The sequence below is a fragment of the Erythrolamprus reginae genome (assembly GCF_031021105.1).
Source record: "Erythrolamprus reginae isolate rEryReg1 chromosome 13 unlocalized genomic scaffold, rEryReg1.hap1 SUPER_13_unloc_12, whole genome shotgun sequence".
Lineage (NCBI taxonomy): Eukaryota > Metazoa > Chordata > Lepidosauria > Squamata > Dipsadidae > Erythrolamprus > Erythrolamprus reginae.
The window spans coordinates 156,590-168,767 of NW_027248439.1; the positions used below are offsets into that span (position 1 = coordinate 156,590).

At 40.0% G+C, this 12,178-nt stretch overlaps 1 protein-coding gene across 1 annotated transcript; it reads left to right on the forward strand.

Annotated features, from left to right (window-relative positions):
- Positions 1-1,824: 1,824 nt before the first annotated feature.
- LOC139155142 (vomeronasal type-2 receptor 26-like) lies at positions 1,825-6,632 on the forward strand. The gene is made up of 3 exons (XM_070730225.1): positions 1,825-1,845; positions 4,205-4,343; positions 5,722-6,632. Exons 1-3 carry the CDS (start codon positions 1,825-1,827, stop codon positions 6,630-6,632), a joined length of 1,071 nt encoding a protein of 356 aa, XP_070586326.1.
- Positions 6,633-12,178: the final 5,546 nt, after the last annotated feature.

Here is a 12,178-nt window from a genome sequence, read left to right on the forward strand (position 1 = left end):
ACTTAGTAATTTGAAACTTATAATATAAAACTTATCAACTTTATAATATAGAACTTAATAAAACTTATAAAACTTTGAAATATAATACCTTAATCAAGTCTTTTAAAATAACAACCTAATTCTTTAAAGTTGGAGTATACCAGACCAAGAGGGAGGAAGTAAGAAAGAGTTAGCAATTCATTATATATTTTAACAATCTTGGAAGAATAAAGAAAAAAATAGAATAGAAAGCACCAAGATAACTATGGAATAAAATACATGGTAAAGCACCTAAAAATATGCCAAATATACTAAAAAGGAAAAATTATAATATACTTAAAGTAGGTTTCTCTGGAATCAATTTTAAGAGTTCTTGATGATTCTTCCTCTTATTTCTTTAGTCCTTGTCTAATTCATCTCTTTTTATTTCAAATGTTGAGTATGAAGTTCAAGATTCTAAGGATCTTTCCACCAAAATAAAATTAATCTTCAAATATAGTCCATATCTATAGCAAATTATATTCCAAATTGAATTTATAATCCAGTCCTAGTCCAAATGTGGTTGAATTAAACAAATTAATGTTCAGATATAGTCCAGATTTATATCAAATTATAATCCAAGTTGAAATTATGATCCAATTGTAATTCAATACGATCCAATTTATATTAAGTTATAATCCAAGTTAGAATTGTAATCCAAGTTATGATTATAGTCCAAGTTGTATCAAATTAGATTCCAAATTAAGGTTATAGTCCGGTTATAATCCAAGTCAAAATTTTATTCTTTTACCGTTAGTCCTTTTGTAATTTAGGCTTTTCCCAGATAGTCCACCCCTGTTTATTTAAGGCGAATATAAGTGTCAGATTTTAAAAAACAAACAGATTTAATCCATTAAAACTCAGTCCTTTATTTTCAATTATCCATCTTTTGTTCCACTATGTATGTTCTTATCCTTTTTAACTTTTTTATATATATTAATTTCTGTTCGTTTTCAAAAACAATCCTTCCGCAGGAAAAAAAAAGTTCCAGGAACAACAGCCACTTTCGTTTTCCTTTTTTCTTCTTTAAATTCTTTTAAGTTCTTAATGCTTCAATCTTCATCTACCCTCATTCCCTAGATTTTCTTTTCAGGGATGGGAAATCAACAGTGGAAAAGTAATATTTGTTTCATTGTCTTATAGTTTATTCTTATGAAAAAAGTCCCCGCTGTTAGTTCCCTCTCGCCCAAGGATTTAACTTTTCTCTATTTCTCTTTGTTCGCCTTTTACGTTGGAAAAAATTACTTTTAAAAGTTGTGGAATTCCAAAGATTAATTTTATGACTTACTTTCTTCTTTTCTTCCTTTTCTCCTCTTTTCTGTCATCCAGCAGGCTAAGACATGGTTTTTCTTTCCCCAAAGCTGCGGGGTGATCCCTTCCCTCCAAAGCAGTGGCGATTTGCCCCTCGGGATCAGGGAGAGCCCCTGTTCTCGATCAGGCCATCCGAGCCTGGTCAGATCGCAAAAATTGACCTTTGGGGGGGGGAAGGGAGCATCGGGGACAGAGCCCTGTCCCGGACCTCCCGCTGCAGCTCAAGATTTATATTTTAAAATCATATCAAATTAGCTTAAAAAATTGTTCACCATGGCAAATTGTTATTTATAACTTTCAGGTTTCATAGGAAAAGTTAAGAAAGATTAAAAATAATTTCAATATTATTTTGAAGACAGTTTTTGTCCATTTAGTTATCATACCATTCACCCCTCAAGTTTCTAATCACGTCACACAATTGTTTTTGAATCCTTTACTGAAATCCAGTTCTATCGCCAGAGTTCCCATAATTTAGTGTATTTTACAGACTATAAGATGCACCAAGATTTCGAAGAGGTAAGTGTTTTGGACCTGGGCTGGTGTCAGGCTGGTTGCTCCAATAATAAGAGCTTCACAGGCTGGTAATTCTCAAAATAACATTTCTTTTATTTTTCCTTCCACATTGGATTTTGTCATTTCAGCTCCAGCACGAAAATCTGCATTCAAATCTTACAGGCTAAATTACGAAGTTATAAATTCTTTCTAATTAACAAGTTGTCTACTTCAAAACATCTTCTAATCTCTGAGTCAAGGTTCACACTGTTTAAAAGCAGTTTATCATACAATATAAGACTAACTTATCTACAGAGATGATATATGCCACCATTTTCTCTAGCACTTTGAAGAAACACAATCTGTCTCTTCCATTCAATTCCAGATGTGATGTAATTAATTAATTAATTTACACACTCTGAATAGCATATTAAAACTTCTTCCCCCCAATTTCTTCTTTTCTTTTCTGTAACCTTCTGCACTTTGGATTTAACCAAGGAACCCCTTCTATCCCCCCATTATCTGAAGAAGCATTACTCTGCATACTTTCGTAGGACGACTGTTCTATTTCCCTTTCATCCTCACTAACTTCTCTCACATCTCTTAAATCAGGGTAATTAACAGCTTCTACATATCTTCATCTTCTGAATTTGACAATTCTAACAGCTGACAGGGAATGCTCACAACAGATTTGCAACATTTGGTTAGTGTCACATTCCAATCAAGTAGAATTAGCATATCTGGAGGTGTTTTCCATCAGGATGACCAGGGAGACGATTAGCCTGACACTTTTCTTCTTGATAAACCCCCATGCTTTCAGGAAATCAACCTGTTGTTTCTAAAGAGTTTATCAATCATCTTTTTTCCATCTCTATTCAATTTATTTCTCATCTGCTCTAGAATGTTCCCTATAGTTGACCAATTGAAGTCAATTATATTATATCTATATTTTGTCAGTATATGATTGACGATTCTTTTTCAAACTTTCTCATTCACTCTTGAAGATAGTGCCAGTATTATTTAACCATATTTGGAGATTAAACAATTGTAGAAGAAAGACTGAATGTGGGATAAGAAACAAAGTTTTCAGTAATTCAAATTCCTGGATGTTCCCATTCTAGTTTCATCCCTTTCTGGAGAAGAATGAATATTGGAATATTTCACAGGCTAAACTGTACTTGGACCAAAATGGAGAGATAAAAGCAGATCTGTTCATTGCCTACTTCTTGGTTCTCCCCAAGGAGGATCCCAGCAGAGAGGCTCTGGCGTATTTTATAAGACAGAGACTTTCTATTGAACAAGATGCTCTTTCACGGCTAAAGTTGCTTAATAAGGTGGGAGAAATTTTGCTGTCTTTTCTCTGTTTTCCAAAGTCTGAGGTCCCATTTCAAGTGGGGAAAACCTAGAGCAGTGATGGCAAACCTATGGCATGGGTGCCAAAGATGGCACACGGAGCCATAGCTGCTGGCATGCGAGCTGTTGTCCTAGCTCAGCTCTAATGTGCATGTGTGTGCTGGCCAGCTGATTTTTGGCCCACACAGAGGCTCTGGGAGGTTGTTTTTGGCTTCCAGAGAGCTTCTGAAGGGATGTGGGAGGGCATTTTTACCCTCCTGTGGTTCCAGGGGAGCATTTTGAGCCTAGGGAGGTCCAAACATGAACCTACTGGGCTCACCAGAAGTTGGGGAAAAGGGCATTTCCAGCTTCCAGAGGGCCTCTAGGGGGTGGGGGAAGCTATTTTCATCCTCCCCAGGCATTGAATTATGAGTATGGGTGTTCACACATGTGTGATAGCACACACCCACGCTCTTTCGGCACCCGAGGGAAAAAAGGTCTGCCATCACTGACCTAGAGTCTGCAGGGTGGTTGGTGTTCCATGTCAGTTGGTGTCATCTAATGGAAGTTCTTCAACAGAATCTAAATGGAGTAGCTTTGCCATGTTTTATGGAAATCTTTCAAGATCTTACTGATCAGAGGTTTCTTTCTTCATCACAGTTTTATTCCACATTAAAAAACTGAATGAAATAAAAGTTTCATAAATCTTTTATGACTAAACTTTATTCTTAGTTTTAATATGAATATATCATCATACCTAAATCTGTTTCCTGCAATGCCATCCCTTCAGACTTAAAGGGAAATAGAAAAGTACTTCAATTAAACTTAAATTAAATAGAAAAAATACTTTATTGTAATGTTAAATTCCAAAAGCAAAAGGGAAGAATTAAATGAAGAATCTACCAGTTGTTATACTTCCTGCATCTGTGTAGAAGAAGTCAGAGATTTCATATTAACTGCAGTGAAGACAAGAGTCTAATTGTCTCCTGCCATTTTTACCTACATTTTCTATAGATGGAGAGTCCTAACGTATTTCCTAACACATTCTCTTTTTTCTGCTCAGTCTTTCCCTGAGTCCAAATGTGTGGAAAGTTGTCATCCTGGATTTGTCAAGAGGGCTCGAGAAGGAGAGCCAGTTTGCTGCTACAACTGCGTTCCTTGTCCGGAGGGGACCTTCTCCACTCAGGAAGGTGGGTGACACTGAGGAAAATGAGAAGCTTTGTGGAACTGGATCCATCCAGAACATTTTCATGAAAGTGCAAATTAAAAGGCAGATTGGAGCAAACCTGTTTTTTTTAACCTGCAGAATTTCTTATCTAAAAGGAAATAAATCAAAAAGACTTTGAAGGAGGCCTGGGAAGAGACGGGAGAAGGAGATGGCAGACTGGTCAATCTTTACTAACAGCAGAGGAAATATCTCTTCTGCTTTTTAGTTTGGATAAATGCTGCTAAGTTTACCTTTCTATGAACATCTGAGATCTTTGAAACTTGATGAATCCTTTCAGGTCCACCTTCTGAAAGACCTTGCAATTCACTATATATTGGTCTCCCCTTGAGGATCACTGAGAAGGTCCATCATGTGGTGTTGTGGATAGTGTTGGGGGGAACTCATTACAGAAATATTCTGCCCATCATATCGATCCATCGATTAATGAAAATAGAGCTGGAAGGGATCTTGAAGGTCTTCTAGTCCAACCCTCTGCTCAAATAGGAGAACCTATACCAGTGATGGTGAACCTTTTTTGGCACCGAGTGCCCAAACCAGAACATGCAGATACACATGCTGGAGCATTGGAAACTCAAAGACTAGCTAGCCAGTGTGCACATGCCTGTTTTGGCCATTTTGGGGCCATTTTCTGGCTGTTTCCCAGGTCATTTTTGGTCTGAAAAACGGCGTGAAAACTGTCTTTCTTTTGGCTGTTTTCTGGACCATTTTCCAGGCTGTTTTCAGGCTGTTTCTCAGTGCTCCACTGCCTGCACTGGAAATCAGAAGATCAGCTGGCAATGGAACAGATTCCCAGAGTGAGGGCTCTGCGTGCCACCTCTGGCACCCGTGCCGTAGTTTGCCATCATGGATCTATATCATTTCAGACAAGTGACTGTCCAATATCTTCTTAGAAACCTCCAATATTGAAGGACACAAAACCTCTGGAGGCCAGCTGTTCCACTGGTTAATTGTTCTCACTGTTAGGAAGTTTTTCCTTAATTGCATATTGCTTCCAGATGTTATAGGATACTGTAGGCATTCTCCAAGTCCCTTTAACTGCCATGGGGCAGGACTCAGGATGTTTGGTTAAAGATTATATGATTCATTATTAACCTCTTATAATATAGGTTCCTATGAAGATTCTACACATTGCACAGAAAATAATTAACATCCTATGACTCCACTTAAGTTTATATACCTATCTACATTTAAAAAAAATATCACTCTAAGTTCTTTTGAATGAAATTGTTTAAAAATATGTACAGTATTGGAAAACGTTCCTGGAATTAGGTGTTGTCCAAAAAAGATATTTCTTGTAATGTAAAAAATATATAAAAGAAATATTGCTTTCTATTTTTTAGATACTAAAAAATGCACCAAGTGTCCAGATGATAAATATCCTAATGAGCGCAGAGTCCAATGTATCCCCAAAGTTATAACATTCCTGTCTTATGAAGACTTTCTGGGCATCATTCTGGTCTCTTTTGCCCTACTGTTGTTCTTAATCACAGATCTTGTTTTAATCATTTTTATTAAATATCGAGAAACCCCCCTTGTCAAAGCCAACAACCGGGACCTCTCCTACATCCTCCTGGTCTCCCTCCTGCTTTGCTTCTTGTCTTCTTCTCTCTTCATTGGTCAACCAAGGAAAGCCACCTGCCTTCTCCGACAGACAGTTTTCAGCATCATCTTCTCAGTTGCCGTTTCTTCTCTCTTGGCCAAAACCATCATGGTGGTGCTGGCTTTTCTGGCCACAAAGCCAGGAAACCAAATGAAGAGATGGTTGGGGAAGAGCTTGGCTAACTCCATCATCCTTTCTTCTTCTGCTGTCCAAATTGTCATCTGCTCCATCTGGTTGGCAGTTTCTCCCCCGTTCCCTGAATCTGATCTCCACTCCCAGCATGGAAAGATCATCCTGCAATGCAATGAAGGGGCTGTTGTCATGTTCTACGTCACCCTCAGCTACATGGGCTTCCTGGCTGCCATCTGCTTCACGGTGGCTTTCCTGGCCAGGAATCTGCCTGGGGCCTTCAACGAAGCCAAGCTGATCACCTTCAGCATGCTGGTCTTCTGCAGTGTCTGGGTGACTTTTGTGCCCACCTACCTGAGCACCAAAGGGAAATACATGGTGGCAGTTCAGGTCTTCTCCATCCTGGCCTCCAGTGCTGGTCTACTAGGTTGCATCTTCATCCCTAAGTGCTACATTATCCTTCTAAGGCCAGACCTGAACACAAAGGAGCATCTCACAGCCAGAACAAATGTAAAAACATGATATAAAACACCATTGTGATATTGGGGAAAATGTTGATGTGACTTTTATTTGATTTCCATTTAGACAGTATGCAGGAGTCAAAGAAAACTATATGTTTCAAAAGGGGAATAGTTGAATGAATGGAATTTGTGCAGATCCGTCCCCTTTAAATAAATCTTGCTAAAGAGATCTTTGTAAAGTTCAGAAGAATTCAACTGTCCAACAACAGCTACTGAATGTGAAAGCTTATAGAGAATAATATGGGCACTTGTTCCTTTTGACAGCAGCTAAAAGTGTTTGTGAGAGAGGATGAGTAGGAAAAGAGGTCAGGAGGAAGCTATTGGGTCCAAGTACCAGCCTGGCTTTTTGATTCTTTCTGTGAGAATACCAGAATGAAGTCAGGTTTGATCGGTTCTCAGCTTGGAATGGAAATCTTATATAATTCTTTTTTTAAAAAAAAAAAATTTTTATTTTTATATAATTCTTTATTGATTTCCTGATAAAACCTTTGCAGAAAGTGTTCAGCAGAACAGCTATTTGGGATTTCAGTTTAAGATTATTATTATTTTGTTTCTGTACTTTGCACCAAAATAAAAAAACGTAAATTAAAAAATAAAGTTTCTAATGAAATTTCCACTGATTTTTTTCTTTCAAGCAGAGAAATAAAATAGCAGTACTGTAGATATTTTTTCCAAAAAGACAGAGAAACTGCACTCATTTGTTATTTTGATTTCTGCCTTGCTTCTAATCAAATTAAAATATAAAACTCCCGCTGCTCCTTCTCCTAAAAACACAGGCACAGGCAGAGTGGAAGGGGATGAAAAGGAACGAATCCTCTGATTGGCTGACAGGAAAGTGTCCCTGCATCCAAAAGGCCAGGGCGAGAGTCCTTTTGAGCCCCTTCCATGAAAGGGCCAGGGAGAAAAGGCAGCACCGAATGGCTGGGGGGAAAGGGGCGGGCGGAAGGTTGGGGACGAAACAGGCTCGGAGAAGTGAAAGAGGCAAAAAGTCCCATTCTGGCTCCAGCCACCCTCCTAATCAAGTTAATGGAACTGCAGATGTATTGGAATAGTCACCTCTGTACGGACTTTGGAAAAAGGTGCTGTGTCTGTTTAAATGCTGGCCTTTTCTAGCTAAATCCCTCTCACCTGCGTTTACTCTATTTAAGGTACAGTTTGCTGTCTCTACCTTGTTGCTCTTCCCCCCCCCCCTTCTCTCCTCCTCCTTACTTCACAGTCATGATGGTGCATTAGGTGCCCATTTGTATAGAACGTTTTATTATTAGGTAAGGAACCCTCTTTCTTTGCACAGTTCCTTTGCTGTTGACCAACAAAGGTAATGTGTATTTTATGGGTTTGCTTTTGAATAAACCTTTTAACTTTTGTATCAGAGTTTGAACACTCAACAAGATGGGACATCACCATGAATTCATCTGGTTTATAGTCACCCCTAAGATGTCAGAAGCCATCCTATTGGGCCTAGCCTGGTTGGGAAAATGGACCCCCACCATAAGGTGGGAGGCTGGATACCGAAAGCTGACCCTGCCCATTGGCCCCATCTCTGCACCAGAAACCTGTGGGAGGAAACAGCCCCCTCAAGACACAGCAGAGGCCCCTTTGCTGCTGCAGTGAAGGAGGCCATTCCCCTAGACCTCATGAAGGTGCCACTTGTGTCCCAGGACTTGGAAGGGATGTTTAGTGAGGAAGATTGCAATGCATTCCCCCCTCACCGGCCAACAGAGTGTGCAATAGAGTTTGAACCAGGGGTAACTCTCCCCAAACCCCAAATGTACTCCATGACACCGAAAGAACTGGAGGAACTGAGGAAATACATAGATATGAATTTGGAGAGGAGTTTTATTCAAGCTGCGGAGTCAAGAGTGGAGAGGGAGGGGAGGTTGCATGAGAGGGAGAGACACTCTCCACAACACATTCTTTCAAAAGATTCAAGGTCATCCTTTGTTCGGCATGCACAGAAGCAAAAAATCAGTGAAAATCACCGAAATCTCACTTGTGCATGCTTTTTCACATGAGATTTGGCTTCCGGCGCATGCACAGAATTCAAATCTCATGCAAACAATGTACGCGCATTGGTCAGCTAGAATTGCACACGCAGCTCAATTTTTGCCACCTGGATGCCCTATTGGGGCATTCCAGCTGCCATCAGCTACTGGTCTCTAACTATAATTTGGAGCACAATATTAATTGTACCTTTAAAAAGTTGAGCTAAGTTTAAGGAAGAGAAGAAAAAAGAATTGCTGGCAAAACTATTAATCCAAGGATACTAGCTTAATTCCAAACATAAAAATTCCTTTATAATCCCCGTCCTTTGCTTGTAGCATAGAGGAATGGTTTCCGAACAGCTAAAGAAAACAATACGCAAATGACAACATTAAATCTAAATGAAACTTGAGGTGGGCCTGTCCTTTCTGATCAGTCCTCCTGACTTGGCCTTGTTTAGATTTAATCAGCATTAAGGTATTGCCTGTAACATTTCCTTTATATATATTTACCTTTGAAAGCAGACTGGTGTGTGTGTGTGTGTGAGAGAGAGAGACAGGGGGTTGGCTACAGACAACCTCAATGGGGTTTATTGAATTTGAAATCTGTTCATTTTAAATAAAGTAAGAAATGCAGATGAATATTGCCGGAAGCAGTAACAAAAGACAATTCTGTAAATTAAATGCATCAGAAATCAATTTACAATGCATAAAATAAGGATAAATGGTGCATTCAGAGAAATGCAATGCTAATGGATTTTAGAGTGATCCTCTTTCCCAAACCTTGGGGTTTCTAGTTGCAGTCTTAATTGGTGCAGTTGTAACTCTGGTTTATTGTGTGGTCTTCTGAAACATAATCAGGACTTATTTTGAAGGAAATACTCTTTTTTTAATGGCCTATTTTAAGAAGCCTGAAACTGATGTTGTACAGAAATTAGGCAAGTGGCAAGAAAGTGTGTGCTCCTTTCCCTTGCGGGAGAGACCTTATTAAATAAACAGATGCACTTGGATTCAACAGGTACAGCTTAGGAAGGACAAAGGCAAAATGCTAATCCTACCATTCTGCTTTGGCCAGCCGTCAAATTTGGTTGCAAGCAGTTTTGAAATCTCATGTCTTGAATGAGCTTCTGCCTGCAGTCTTAGCTTTGCTTATGAATGGAGCCATCTAGATAGTTGGCTCCCCTTTTTCAACAAGCTCTTTATCTCCCTTAAGTGCTGGCATCTGCTGTGGGGCTATTAGACTTGGGGCTGCTTTCTGCCACTAAAAGCATTTCTCTTTTATGGAAGTATAATCTACCCTTTTCAAATATTTCCCAAAAGAATTTATTCTTCTGGGGTGGGGGCTTCCCACAAAACCTTTATCTGGAGCAGAAGGCAATTAAAAACAATGGAGGTGGGATCGATGGCAAGTCCTCCTAACTCAGGGCCATCTGTTCATATCTGTCCCACAAGACTCCCGTCCACCCCATCTAACCAAGTTATAATTCCCACATTGGGGTGAAGAAGCATGCTGTGGCCCAATAAATTAAACTCAGTTCTGGTGTTAAGGAGACAGCATAGTTGAGATAAGGGGGTGTTTATGCACATGTTTTGGGAATGCCCAGTAGTGCAGAACTTTTGCAAAAAAAGTGCAAGAGAACACTAATAGGATGTTAAACATGCGATGGACAGTTACAAAGGAAAGGGTGGTATTAGTTAAAAGGAACAAGATGGGAGAATTTAGAGAAATAAAAGAAGCAGTGATAGAAAGCGCTCAGGCGGTAATAGTCTTAGGCTGGAAGGATGTGACAAAATGGACAATGCAAAATTGGTATCGGCACATGGTGGATCATATTCAGTTTGAGATTATGGATAAGAGGATGGATTTGGCCAATGAAACTGATTTGCGGGAACTGATGGGATGGTGGGACAAGGTAAGAGGATATATGGTCGGTAGAATTTGAGACCAAGCCATAAAGAATAAATTAGAATCACTTTATAATATGTAAATAGATATATTGCTTTTGAGTTAAAATGCTATATACAAAATATGCCCCCATTTTGGTGAAGGAGTATGAATGTTGTCAGGTGGCAGGCACTAAGAACACTGGGCACACTGTTATATGTTGTATGCTTTATTCTTAAAAATCAATTAAAATATTTTTTTTAAAAAAGGAGACAGCTTAGTTCCCACAACAAAGACACTACTATGCCTAAACCACAAACATTTTTCTTTTCACTCCTCCCAAGCTTAAAGTCAATCGAATAAGGTAAAAAAACAACAACTTTAGAGCCAATGTTTTGCAGCAAAATTGAGCTGTTAAAAGGACATTTTAACCCTCTTCAGCTCACCTAAATTCTCAGCCATTTTTCCTACTTCCAGACTTGACAAAAGCATCCAAGGTTATTTTGCTTTATTGGTTTTTTTTAACCGAAGCTTTAGTTGAAAAACAGCACCAACAATCAATAACTGGGGGGTGGGGGTGGGATTATATTAGCAAGTCTTCAGGCTGCATCTCTCTCTTGTCTGCACTCAGACCAAAAAACCCCCCAGCCCCCCAACCCTTCAGCCCCAAACTTCCCCTCGGTCCCTGCAAAGCGATGCAACCGAATCACCCTTTGCTGGCTATTTCGAACCTAACCCCGCCTTCCTCTGCCACGCCCACCCGCCTGTCAGCCAATCCCATCCAGCGGTTCATTACCTGCTCCCAGCCCGGCCCTTCTTGCCAACTGCCGACAGCCTCGAGGTTGTGCGCATGCGTGTTCCTCTCCCTCCTCGTTAGCTTCTCCCCTTCCCTCCCTCCGCCCAGGCAACATCCTTATGATGTTCTCGGTCTGCTTTGCCCTTCAAGCCTTTGGGGGTTCAATGCCAGGGAAGGAGGGGCTCCCTCATGGCAGAGGAACCCCGTGTCGGTTTTATCCTGGTGGGAAACCGGATGATTTCAGTCTGGTTACATTCTGACCTTGTTTAAATCCTCCTTATGGGCTTGGTTCACACAACCTGCCTTAGGGGTGTTGGCCCACCTGCCATCGTTTCACCATCACTGCGATAGATGTACTTTCATGGACCACTGAAAGGAGGAATCAATCAGTAACTGGGGGGGGGGACTAAACTGTATTATTTTTTACTGTTTAGCTCTTGTGTTAAGTGATGTCATGTAGTGTCTTTTGAAAGTTGGTTTTGTACATGTGTATATTTTTATTTATATGTTTTTAAAACTTTTCAATTTTTTAAAAAAAAGATGGAGTCAGAAGCTGAAAGAGACCCCCAGAGAGTCCCAGGCAAAGTCTGTGGAATGAATAGAAAAAACGGGGAGTGAAAGGCCTTGGGAAGATCTGGGGCTAAATGACTTGTGGGGGAAGAGAGAAGGAGAGAAAGAGAGAGAGGAGGAGGAAAGAAAGGAGGAAGAGAAGAGAAAATACAGGGAAGGGAGGAGTGGTGGGATTTAGCTGGTTCTGCCTGGTTCAGGAGGTTGGGAGTTCGATCCTAGGTAGAGGCAGATGTTGCTTGGACAGGGGGTTGGATTAGATGACCTACAAGGTCCCTCCCATCTCTGTTGATGTGTTCATCTAACCGGCTGAATTGCCT